The sequence below is a fragment of the Psittacula echo genome (assembly GCF_963264785.1).
Source record: "Psittacula echo genome assembly, chromosome: 6".
Taxonomy (NCBI): Eukaryota; Metazoa; Chordata; class Aves; order Psittaciformes; family Psittacidae; genus Psittacula; species Psittacula echo.
The window spans coordinates 73,989,788-74,002,969 of record NC_137743.1 but is presented as its reverse complement, the minus strand read 5'-3'; the positions used below and the strand labels follow the sequence as shown (position 1 = coordinate 74,002,969).

Sequence of the window (13,182 nt, the reverse complement as noted above, 5' to 3'; positions counted from 1 at the left end):
AGAAGTTGAAATCAAGTTTTCTGTTTTCTTGAGACCAGGATTTTGGTCATGTCATTCCTTAGATTCAATCTTACTTTCACTGAAAATTTTAATCCAACGTAGAAAGGAGTCTGATGCACATGCAGTCATACCAAACCAATTCTGTGTTCCTTAGTGGTTCAGCAAAAAGGTGGCCTCAAGCTTTTGTGCAGAATAAAGGCCAGAATGCAACCCGATTTATTTTTTTTCCCTAACGACAGTGTTTTCAGTCCATCTTACAGGAACCAAGTATGGCTGTGGAGGAGGTGGCTGTGGTGCCTGCACGGTGATGATATCAACTTATGAGCCAGCTTCAAAGAAAATACAGTATCCTTAACAGAAAATTTGGAAAACCACACAATTTTATGGCTGTAGATACCATTTCCAGATATGAAACTGTATAAATAAATTTGTAGAATCTGTACTTAACAGTGAAAGAATCCAAAGGATCACTTTAATCCAGAAGAGACTGCTGTAAAAAAAATACTATTGATTCTGCTATGTTGCAAATTTGCTAATATATAATTCTCAAGTACTTAATTTGCTCATGTATGCTAATAGCTCCTGTGAGGGGTTTTCTTTTCGGGAGGCATACATTTAACACCCTTTTTATTGACGACTAGAATGTGGTGGCTTCTATCTGCATCTCTCTGTCATGGTTTAACCGCAGTTCGCAACTAGGTCTCACACAGCCACTCACTCACTCACTCCCCCATGGTGGGAGAGGGGAGAGAGTTGGATAGTGAAAGTGAGAAAACTCCTGAGATAAAGACAATTTAACAGATGAAGCAAAAGGTGTGTGAACAAGCAAATTAAAACAAGGAATTAAATTCACCACGTTGATAGGCAGGTGTTCAGCCATTTCCAGGAAAGCAGGGCTCCGTCACACATAGCAGTTCCTTGGGAAGACAGACACCATCACTCTGAACTTCCCCCACTTCCTTCTCCCAGCTTTATATGCTGGGCTGTGTCCCCTCCTAACTCCTTGTGCACCCCCAGCCTACTCGCTGATGGGGTGGGGTGAGAAGCAGAAAAGGCCATGACTCTGTGTAAGCACTGCTCAGCAGTAACTAAAACATCCCTGGGTTATCAATTCAGTTTTTAGCACAAATCCAAAGCATGGCTCCCCATGGCTACTGTGAAAAAAGGTAATTCTATCCCAGACAAAACCAGCAGTGTCATATGACTGGTGGGAAGACAGGGCAGACAGAAGTTTGAGTATTACCAGCCCTTTAGCTCCATTCCTACAGCCCACCCACAGAAAGGACTTTGATACTCAAGAGCTTCATTAAGTAAAAACTGGAATGAATTACTTATAAATTGAGAAAACACCAGTCAAATTGTTAAACAGTAACATGTCATTGTCAGTTGAATATTGTTTTAGGTGGGGAAAAAGTCAAAATGTTCCAGTTGCTCGTTTTGGCAATTGCATTATATTGGAATTCAATGCAAATTAAAATGTTTACATTTATTCTAAGAGTTGAAATAGAAGCAGTCAGAATGACACTTGACAAGAAACATTTTAATTATAGTAAACCAAAGCATTATATTGCTGTATTGCTGATGCTGAAAAGCTTTGAGGAATTTTCATTTTTAGTATATAGTTGCTATTCAGAATTATATTTATTTTACATAAGAATTTCCTTTGAGTCAGAAATTTTATTATAAATTTGCAGCAGTAGTCCTTTACTACACCAGCCCTCCCTTCCTCATCTTCCTGCTCCAAAATGCACTTAACAAGTTGCTTGTGAGCAGGAGAGACAAGAGGGCAATTAGAAAAGACTGAAGTATTCAGAAAATACAAATTCTGCAGAACTGTCCTCACAGATGTGGGTTTTATAGTGGGGACAAGAGACACAGCTAGTAAGTGATCCCTTCGATCCCTTCCATAAAGTTTATTCTCTTCTCATTCCCAATGATGATAATGACCGCTTTGTAAGCATAGACTATGCCTTGATTGACTGCAAAATAATATTAATGAATATTATAATAAAATAATATTCATGTTATTTATTCTCCTATATGTTTCAAAGACATTACTCAGCAAATGCATGTTTGCTTCCCATTTGCTCCTTGTATGGTGCCGCAGTGACCACAGTGGAAGGTGTTGGAAGTACAAAAACCAGGGTTCACCCAGTTCAGGTGAGAGTACAGTATCACTGTTTAAGAGGATTATTGATTTCTTCCTTTGTATGGGCTGGCTTGAGTGTCAGTGCTTTTAGGGCATGGGAATTTCAGATGGTGATTATTCTCCCTGCTAAATGATAACAGATGACAGCGCAAGTTTCTCATGGTTGGTCAAGGCTGGTGAGATATGCTTCATGATGGGTCTTGCCTGATCAAGCCTGATCAAATAGTATCTAAGAATTGTTGGGGTGGATAGGGCTTGTGCTCTGTTTCAGATAATGACGCATCTTGGACAGTACCCCTTCAAGCTGATGTTTTAGTATGAAGGCAAAAAAGATAGAAGTCCATTGAAGGTTAATTAGCTTCCTTAGTAAGATATGCTTGGGCATCACACCCAAAATAATTATTCTTATTTGAGATTGCTTAAATTGTTTTATTTTAAAAGTCTGATTTACTATGAAGACCACATTTGGTATGGTGTCATTTAGGAGTTCATTAGACTGGTGATGTACGCTGAAAGGAGTGCTAGTTATGGTCTTTCATTTTAGGAGAGGCTTGCCAAGTGCCATGGCTCCCAGTGTGGTTTCTGCTCCCCCGGAATGGTGATGTCCATATACACTTTGCTAAGAAACTACCCAGAACCAACGCCAGAACAGATGATTGCAGCTCTGGCTGGTAAATATTGCCACTTCTTAATTTGTAAATATGTCCTCAAACCATTTTCTTCAGATATTTTGTGTGAGTGCATGTCTTTTTTCAGTACATGTGCGTGCATGTATGTATGCACTTCATGCAAATAGTGCTCCCAAGCAGAGTTCCTACTGGATACAGGACTTGTATTCCCTGTCATTCTTCATGAAAATGAAGCACGGAGCTGTGGCTCATTTCACGGACAGGTGTTCAAAACATCCCCATATATATCTTTTGAAGTGCTTTAAATCAGATGTGCAAAAATTATGTCATATTGGAGTAGTTGCATCTGAACATCTCTGAAATCCTGTTACATCTGGAGTTAGAGTGTCATAAATCTCACAGGAGAGCCCTTTGTGGTAGGAATAAAACAGTCAAGGTAGAGAGATGCTCACCATCTTCAGTAAGGGAGAGTGAGCATTTATTGCAGAGTGCAGGTAAAATAGCCTTCTGTCATCTGTTGTGCTCTAGAGTCAAAGTGGAGCCAAAAGCATTTCTTGTTATTGTGAGATGAACTTAGATGGAAGTATCATGCTGACTTCCTTCACTATTTGAAATAAGGGGAAGGAGAAAAACATTTTGAGTGGGTGAAGAATATTATACACTTTCTTATTCTCCTGCATACTAAGCTGTAGATGGCATTCCCTCTAGTGCAACTATCAAGTATGCCATACTCACCTTGAAACAGCAGCTTTTTTCCTTGGGGTCTGCAGGGTCCCAGGTCTTGTGACACTGATCTTTTCTATCTTTTGGAGAGCTAAGCTTCAAACCCACAAATCTCATATAAAGACATTTTAAAGCCACGTACTTTAGAACAAAGCTTTTTCTTACTGATTTTTTTTGTCAGGAAACTTGTGCCGCTGCACTGGGTATAGGCCAATCCTAGATGCCTGTAAAACCTTCTGTAAGGTAAGAAGTAGTGATAATAGGAATACTAGATTGTGCCTATTAGTGCATATCTGTATACAAACCATCAAGATTTTCGTCAAGATCATCTCTTTTCTCTGTTAAGAGATGTAGATCTCAGTAAAGATTTATAGTGGCCTAACACATGACAAAAATTGATTAACACGTGAACTTGGTGTCTAGCCTAGGTTATGAAGAGGAATCTGAAATAACTGTGCGTGTTTTACTGTGGTTCAGTACTGGCATAAATGAAAGCAGAATTTGCATTAATGTTCTTAGTAATTTATCGTATAATGCAACATTTCAGAAACCTACAGTGAAAGATGAGAGAGTGAACAGTGAGTAAAATTAATAATACAAGCCATCTACGTGTGCTCTCACAAGGTCAATTGAATTTCACATAGTATGAATTATTTTGTATTAGGGACTTCAACATCTGATGATTTTAAGTTGTTTTTGAATATTACTACTTTAAAATACAATTCTTCCAATTTAGCTTATTATTAAACTTCATCTAGAATTTTATTGAAATAGAAAGAGACACTTTTACTTGCTTAAGCAGACTTTGATTGACATTCTGGGCAGTGTTTCACTAATGGAATATTCCTGCTTTAGGAATCCATTTGTTGTCAAAGGAAAGCAAATGGGAAGTGTTACTGTGATCAGGAAGATGATTTGTTTGACAAGAAAGAGAAGGTAGGGGTTTAAGTATTTTACCTGTCCTATTTAAATATAAAACTTAATAGAATATTGCTTGGCTTTTTTCTTGTGATTAAAGAAAATGCAGTATAGTCTGTCATTTAATCCTCTACCTTATTCACATAATATTAGTTGTAAAATAAGATACATTATTCCTTGCAAGATATTTGGAGATATTTCTAAAAATTAAGGATTCTCTATGTATATTTGTATGAGGTGGTGATGATGTGACAGGTAGTTGGTATAAGGTAGATTGGACCTCCAGAGCTGAGATTTGAGTAGTTCTTCAAATTCAGGAATATCATTAATCTCAGCTCTGATGAGATCACCTACAGTGTGAGAAATCAGGACATACGTGAAATTGTCTGAAATCACTGATCAGTGATGATCTGAATGTAAGCACCAGTCTCTTAGGAATCTAACCACTGGCTTGAGTCTGAGGAACTATTTTGGTCTTAAAATCCAGAGTTACGATTGTAATTTTATATGAAATCTCTTACCCATACGAATATTTGACTTTGTTCTCAATTTTCTGTACTTAAGTCTTTCAGTTGCTTGCCTCTGCACTATCATTTGTGTTAGCAGTCAACTTAGAGAAACTGTTACAAACATTTCCTTCACCTCAGCAGCTCCAAATGGTGCATGGCAGTTTAGCACCAAATCCAAATAATAATGGAATGACTAATTTTCTACTGACTTCAGTGGGCCCATCATGGTTTGGTTTTGGGGTTGCCTTATTTTTTATTTGTGGAATTAATGATGACAGCAAATTATTTGCCTTTGCTTGTTTTCTTTCTTTTTAAGGTTTCCACCAGACTGTTTTCAGCAGATGAATTCCAGCTGTTAGATCCCACCCAGGAGCTTATATTTCCTCCAGAACTAATGGTAATTTTTGCTGCTTATAAGCTATTATTTGACTCTGTCTTTTCCTTAGTAGTCCATAGTTCAGAACTTGTTCTGAAGGCCTGTTTAGCAGTAATTTAGCAGAAAAAATGTCATCGCATTTTAATATAAATCCTTTTTTCTTTTTCTCAGTGATCTTATTGAACATTCACATTAAAAAATAATCATAATCAGAAAATGCAGTTGCAGAGTTAGATATTAGGTGAGAAGTCAAAGAAGTAACCTAAACTAGGTTTTCAGTGCAGCATCTGAGAATACAAATGCTTCTCAGCAAACTGAACAGCAAATGCATTTTAACATTGGCAAAAAAAAAAAAAGCATTTTCTCCATTTTGTGGCTTAATAGGTTTTTTTGTCTTTTCTGTCAAAGTGTCAGCCTCAGGTAACCACCCAGACTGGGTAGTGTTTAACCCCAGTGATTAAAGTATGACAAAGGTATAACCAGCTGAAACAAGGGCACTGAAATGGAAAGTGTCAGGCATCCTTAATTATTGGTATTTGCCCGAGAAAAAACTAAAGCTACTTGCTTTGCATTATTATCAATCTATAGATTCAAAGTCAAATTCTCTGTAAGTAGCTGGTGGCTTATGGAGAAAGGTTGATTAACTGTGGGACAGGGGTTCTTGACCATGTATTTGTACCACCACCAGTTCTCAAGCTATTTCCAAATGATCAGTGAACAGTGCTAGAACAGCCAGACATCCACATGCATGCTTAATCTAGAAGGGGATGCTGCTTCCGGTGTCCTTGGTTACCTCCAAGCAAGCTAAGTGTGCAGACACCTCCCTAAGTATTTTTTACCACTTTTATAATAATTTCAGCAATTGGAGGATCTATTCCTACATTTTTGCTTGGGGGCTATTTATTATCAATCTGGATTATTAGCCCATTGTAATTAGTTGAAGTCATTTCACTCATGTAGTCATGTAGTCTTGAAATTCACCACTGTGTAAAGAGTCAGCATAACAGCCCCATTTCTGTCCAATTGTGAGGGATTAAGTAGAACTGCCATTGTTTAAGAATTTTGCTTAACTTGAAGTCTAGTGTCTGTTAGACCTTGCACCTATCTACATGTCTTAAATATTTAAATCTACCATATTTCCCCATCAGAGAATGGCTGAAAATCAACCAAAAAGAACTCTTCTTTTTCATGGGGAGCGAATGACGTGGATTTCTCCCGTAAGCTTAGATGAATTACTGGATCTGAAAGTTGCCCATCCCAAAGCACCTCTTGTGGTTGGGAACACCAGTGTGGGTATGTATACAGCCAGAATGGCTCTTGTTACCATAGTTCCAGTGTGCCTGGGGGGGGTGGGGCTACACATATAATTCTTCTTACATTTTCATTCTTAAGCTCATTCTTGACTAAGTTAGAGTTGGCATTATGGAAAATGTCTTTTGTCTAAGTCTATTCCTATCCGGCAGGCCCTGAGATGAAATTCAGAGGCGTGTTCCATCCAGTTGTTATTGCTCCTGCAAGGATCCCAGATCTGAATGTGGTGAAATGCACGGAAGATGGTCAGTAGACTTTATTTTGTTCAGATGTAGGAGATTCTTATGCAGTAAGGCACACTGCATCATTCCGAAGTGCTGAAGATATGAAGCACTGTGCAACTTATTCCTAAGCTTGCTTGCTTCTTTCCCAGGTCAAGATGGCTGTGGCCACTGTCCCAGTGCATGGTACAGTTTTGTCTTCATAACACAGTGCAGTACTGACCAGCAATATTGTCTTGGGCCCCTATAGTCATAATAGTGCAAGGGTAATTATTCTCGTAACACTGGTTATGGTGCTAAGTCATGCAATATTTGCTTTGTGATCTCTGTACCACACTGTGCTATATAGCAGAGAAACACTAATACAGAACCACAGAGAGCAACATTGCATGCTTGTCTGCACTAGAAAAAACGCTGTGATTAAACTGGCATAGCTAATCTTATTCTCAATCGTATCAGCATTAATTATGGTACATTAAAAATTTTGTACCTCAATTTATATATTTAAGAGAAGCACAGAGATTTGTTTTTAGTTAAAGTTACGCTAGGTTTTAGTTTTTATATAAGGAAATTCTATTGAAATTAAAAATAGGAACTAGAAATGGCTTTGAACTTACTATAGTAGCCTGAATTAATAACATATAAATTATATCGTGGAAGTTTACTGCCAAAATTTTAAGGAAAGTGAATCTTTATATCTGATGAAAATGACTTGCTATATGGCTGAAGCCACTTTTTGCTCATAGAGTATCTTTTTAATTTCAGATCAGTCATGCAGTTCTAGTAAATTACTAGTTTGTTCTTAACTGAAGAGTAGTTAGGAATTGGAAAGAAGCAGGGAGAATGCTTACTGGGGTTTTAAATCTGTAAGTAAAACCTAGTTATGAGAAGGTGAGACTTACTAGTTCTAAAATGAGAGAGGTAGTTTAGTTTGTCAGACAGAAATAATATTTCTTCTCTGTAATCAGACTTAAATGCAAAACCTGTTTGATTATATTTTTGTCTTAAATATACAAAATTTAGTATTGCTTTACTTGATTAATAAAAAGCCATTTAAAATGATGTATCTTTTGATTTATAGTTTTTATTAAATTCCCATGTTCATTCAGAACATTCATACATTATTTGAAATGTGTTAATAATTTTTAATAGAAAGGTGCTGTTTACCTTTTTACAATACTGATATTTTTTAAAAGAATAAACTTTAAAAATATAACTACTTAAATAAATGCATATAGTTATCAGTTGTCTTCTTCTAGCGGGAAAAAGAGCACTGTATTCAGTGTTAAGGACTATTTGGGTTATTTTGCAAAAGCCACCTACCCATACTGTAGGATAATATCTAGAATGTACATATGCAAAGCAAGATCAAATTATGATGAAAATCGTGTTTAAAAATAGGAAGAGCCTGTTGAAAGCATTTTGAAGCTGACTTGCTTTTGGGTGAAATGTCACCTAAACATCTACTCAGTCAAAGTTGGTGCAAGATAAGCAGTTACAATGGGCAGCTGGAAGCAGAAAAAAGATTGCCCTTATAGTAGAATCGGTGAGCTATAAGTTCAATTTCATTATTTCATGAAATTTTATCCTCAGTCTCCTGAAATGAAAGGTCACAGTCCCTGTAATATGCAAAGGCCTCTCCCCTTTTATCTCCCTGTATTCTACATGAGCAGGCCTTCCTCTAGTCTGCTGAAACAGACCAGAATGTAGCTTAAAACCTAGGCAACAAAACAAATATGCACATCACACTTTCGTAATCTTTTGTTTACAGGTTTAACTCTGGGAGCTGCCTGCAGCCTGTCTGTAGTGAAAGATGTTTTGACAAATGCAATCTCGGAGTTCCCTAAAGAGAAGACAAAGGCTTTCTGTGCTGTCTTGCAACAGCTAAGAACTCTGGGCGGAGAACAGATAAGAAATGTTGCTGTATGTTGTGCGTTACTTGCAGTAATGTTTGTAACAAATGTGATATTGCTCCTGAGTGCATGTAAAACTTGCATTTTTATGTCTGTTGATAGCAGTGAATTTTTTATCAATGCATCTTTTTTTGAGCTTCAGTATGTATAAATTTATATATTATCTGCATGTTAACATAAAAATGTGAAGGTGATGGAGTAAGGCTACATAAATTTCTTTTTTTCAAGTCCTTAGGTGGAAACATCGTAAGTAGAAAATCAACCTCAGACTTGAATCCTATTCTGGCAGCTAGCAATTGTATGCTCAGTCTGGTTTCAAGAGGTAAGAGGACATAGCCTGTCTCTTTAGTAGTGCTGGAGGTACAGGATGCTATTTCATGGAGGGAGGGGAAATAACAACAAGTGGGAATTTTTTAAGGAACCCTTTTCCCACTCTCATCTGCAAGAGAAGCAGTTTGCAAAAGAAGAACATGTCAAAGCTTCTCATGTCAGGGGTAAGCACTCAGACCAACCAGATCACACGTACTTCTGTAGGCAGCGAATTACTATAAGCACTCCTAAAACCTCACAATTTGAGTAGCTGTATATTACCACCCCACCCCCCTGGTATTTTTTTTTTCTGTAATTGATCCTTTGCCACTGGTTTAAAATCACCCTCTGGCCCTGATGAGATCTCTGGCTTTTTGTTCCTCACAGTTACTTCTGATACAGGAGTTCCTAGTCAAGCACCTTTTTCTATGTTCATTTCCACAGTTTCCTTTCATTGCTGTATATATACTCCTGTCTACCTATTCTTTTTCTTGTCCTCCACCTTACCAGTGGAAGGTTGATGAAACTATTAGTAAACAGGAGCTATCTGGTATGATGGAATTACATGCTCTCTCTTCCAAATGGCTTGTGTTCTCTTTGCCATTGATCTAGACAGAGTGGATGTTGCCATGTCAGACCACCTAATACTCTGAAATATATGTTCTATAAGGGGTTATTTCTGAGCCAGGATTTATTGGAATAGATACTTAAAAACTTATGTTGTATGATTTCAATGAATTCTTCCTTCATAGTTTGACATTGAGAGGAAAAATAGCTGTCAGACAGGTTATCTTTACCAAACAGTAGTCAGTGAAACACAGGAAAAGTGGATTGCTCAAGAAAAGGAGGTGCAGAAGCGCTATTATTTTTAGCATTTATCTTAGATCACAGCGTAAGAGAAAATGCACCTTCCTAGGGTGTATTATTGCCCAATCACAGGTGGAATTATACAATAATCTTGATGTATATAGACCAAGAACATTGTGGATGGAGCTGCAAAAGCAAAACTCCAGAAACAGCAGTGCTGCTATTCTTAACAATGCTATTTTTCAGATTCAAATTTTAGCAAAATGAAACTCCTTTACTAAAGTTTTGCTGTCACACTAGTTATATCTGAGAAATGCAATTTTAATCCTGAATTATATTCTAGGATGAACAGGTTACAGTGTCATCATCACATAGCATGAAAAATATGAAGAAAATAATCTTGCTGTAAAGTTCATTGTCATGAATGTGATTAACAATGTTCATTGGATGTGATGGGAGTATTTTAATATATGAACCTTTAAAAAATGATACAGAAAATTATCTTGTTATAGAAAGTCTTGTGATAGGTCAGGGCTACTGCAAGATAAATAGTGTCTAGTAATAAGAAATCATTTACTTAAAAAATGCATTGAACCCCTTAGGCAGCATGTGAAAAGTACAAAGGACACAGAATACTAGTAAAAAATACACTTTGACTTCATCTGCCAAACACATGGTTAAATTCCACCCTGGTGAATCACTGTGAATTTCCTGTACAATGGTCATGCCTCTGTTCTTGCAGAACAGATGCTACTTGGCAATTGTGTTACTAGTACAGTTACAGTTCTACCAACAAAACTCTTCGGGCCAATTAATAGCATCAATTATATGTGTTAAAATGCCATGTTTCCAGAAGGCTTGCTAGCTTAGCTGAGTAGTGGTATTGGCAAACCTGATGTAGCATAGATGTATTCAATTGGCTTTTACAGATTCAGGTTCCTTGCAGAATTTTGTCCTCTTTCCTTTTGAAAATTCCATCTTTAATAGTACATATCATAGAATATCACTTTTAGAATAATCTACCAAAAAGAGAAGGGAAAAGGCAATAGCGTTTATTCTCTTCTGGACTCCTAGAAATGTTCAAAATCTCAGAACAACGAAAACAAACACACGAAAAACCCCACAAACACAAAAATGATTTTTTGTTTTTCAACTATTGCAACAGTTCTCTCCCATTCAGTTTCCTTCCTAATTATTTATGTTTTAGAAAGAAAGGTAACAATGACAGCAGCTGAGGAGATTTGGAACAGATTAACAGAAGTGGGAATGGGATGACTGTGGCAGTATCAGAAGGGAGGATTATAGAATGAGGATTGGTATCTGGGCACTTTCTTAGGACTGGTGTGATGAAACTATGGAAGACTAAATACTCATTTGTATTTATAGAGCATGCCACTAATAATTTGTTAGGAAAACTGCAGTTATTATCTTTCATCAGATTCAGAGAGGCTGCAGGTATTTCTTGCCAATTAAAATATGATTGATAAATGTTGATTGCACAATTGTACAGAGGTTTCTGGATTATTTATTTATTTCTTTTTTTAGGAAAAAACCGACAGATTCCTTTGAGTGATATTTTTGCAGAAGGAACTGGTAACAATACCATTACACCAGAAGAGATCTTAGTCTCTGTCCATATTCCCCATTCTAAGATGGTAAGGTACTAGTTTGTTTAGGTTTGCTTTATACAGAGTTAAAGACTATTAAATCAAGAGCAGGTGGGGGCATAATCCATGTGTTTAAAGGAACACTATTACTGCTAACTTTCTGAATTCCCTTCATTTGACCATGTCAGTGCCGTACTGTTTCCCAGTTTCAGCCAAAGTACATAACTTAGCAGGTAGCTGGTGATATATAAAGAGTGATATTCAGACAGAAGTTTACCCTAAAATGATGAGGGCATCAAGCAGGTATAGCATTGTCATCTCTGGAGGATTTTTCTTAAAATAAGGTAATATTGGACATGTGTATGGTCCTTCCATAAATGTTGCTGAACTGAGTAACAGGATCTTAGAATTATGGATCATGTTATCTAAGTACTGAAGTTTGGCAATCCTTGGAAGCCTCTAAGCTTTTGGTCACGTTATAAATGCAGCTCCACTCCACAAGATCCCTGTCTTCCAGCTATCTACCATGAAAAAGTCTTAAGTCATGTGAACTGTGTAGATGATGGAGGATTGGTATGGGCTGCTAGAAAAATCAAAGATAGTAAAGCTACTGAAAGGTGAAGAAAAGGAAGTGTATGGTCTTGAATGCTCAGGAAGTTTAGTTTGTGCTCTTCATTATTTATTCTCTTGCTTCACTTAGTGCAATAACAAATTTTACTTTCATATGTACATGTCTGCACTTCTGTCTGATCTTCCCTAGGGGGAGTATGTCTGTGCATTTCGACAAGCACCAAGACGGGAAAATGCTCTCGCAATAACCAATGCTGGGATGAGAGTGCTTTTTGAAGAAGGTACAGACATAATAAAGGATTTAAGCATTTTCTATGGAGGTGCTGCCTCGACCACAGTCTGTGCAAAACAAACCTGTTCGGCACTTACTGGAAGGTACAATTTCTCTGCCTTCTCTGTATCTCTGAGGGAAGAGACTTTGAGAGCTTGGATGTACTTCTTTAGAGCATGAAAGGTTTCTCTTGCCTGGCTGATACATTCAAGTGAATGATCTGTTCAAGCCTTATCAATGACTTTTCAGAATGGTTACACTTTGGAGTCTGCACACTGGTGCAACTCCACTGTGAAGTATTCAGAGAGATGAGAGACATGAGCTGTGAGATACGTGAATGGGGTATACATAGTCAGTTGTGCACTTAGACCCAAGCAGTGGTAAATGATGCTGATTCCCATAAGTTTGATAATCTCCTGGTATCAGTGTTCTTTAGTCCTTCGATTTGGCTCCAGTAGATACAATGTTTGAGAACTGCACATGTGCCCAATGAATTTAGGGGCACAGGTCACACCTTAGCCTTTTTAGTATCTCTACGCCCACAAGATCATAATAATCTCTGGACTTAATCCCTGACATTCCCTCCCAGTTTGCACCATCTTTCCAAATTTTGGAGGAAAAAAATTGCAAATAATTCAAGCAATATAAAACCATTTATCTAAACGGAGCCATGCTGGACTGTTTTACCATTTAATGTGCATCTATTTCAGGAGTTGAAGTACTCATTACTTTTTGCTGCTCTAAATGATTAAATTTATTCTAACAGATTTATGTTTGGATATCCAAGGTTGTGTGGAAAATTAGCTGTGTTGAGATGCCTCAAGGAGACAGCCATTCAGAAAATGTTGCAACTATCCATCACTAATCAG

At 37.3% G+C, this 13,182-nt stretch overlaps 1 protein-coding gene across 1 annotated transcript in view; it reads left to right on the top strand.

The window, feature by feature from the left end:
• The window catches only part of LOC308222647 (aldehyde oxidase-like), a 38,537-nt gene that overhangs the window by 1,986 nt on the left and 23,369 nt on the right, over positions 1-13,182 (top strand). The window contains exons 3-14 of the mRNA XM_080620920.1: positions 249-345; positions 2,052-2,160; positions 2,694-2,820; positions 3,683-3,744; positions 4,357-4,437; positions 5,245-5,325; positions 6,453-6,597; positions 6,768-6,860; positions 8,608-8,759; positions 8,978-9,071; positions 11,411-11,520; positions 12,233-12,417. Coding sequence (XP_080477046.1) covers positions 249-345; positions 2,052-2,160; positions 2,694-2,820; positions 3,683-3,744; positions 4,357-4,437; positions 5,245-5,325; positions 6,453-6,597; positions 6,768-6,860; positions 8,608-8,759; positions 8,978-9,071; positions 11,411-11,520; positions 12,233-12,417 — 1,336 coding nt within the window. The remainder of the gene's footprint in view (positions 1-248; positions 346-2,051; positions 2,161-2,693; positions 2,821-3,682; positions 3,745-4,356; positions 4,438-5,244; positions 5,326-6,452; positions 6,598-6,767; positions 6,861-8,607; positions 8,760-8,977; positions 9,072-11,410; positions 11,521-12,232; positions 12,418-13,182) is intronic.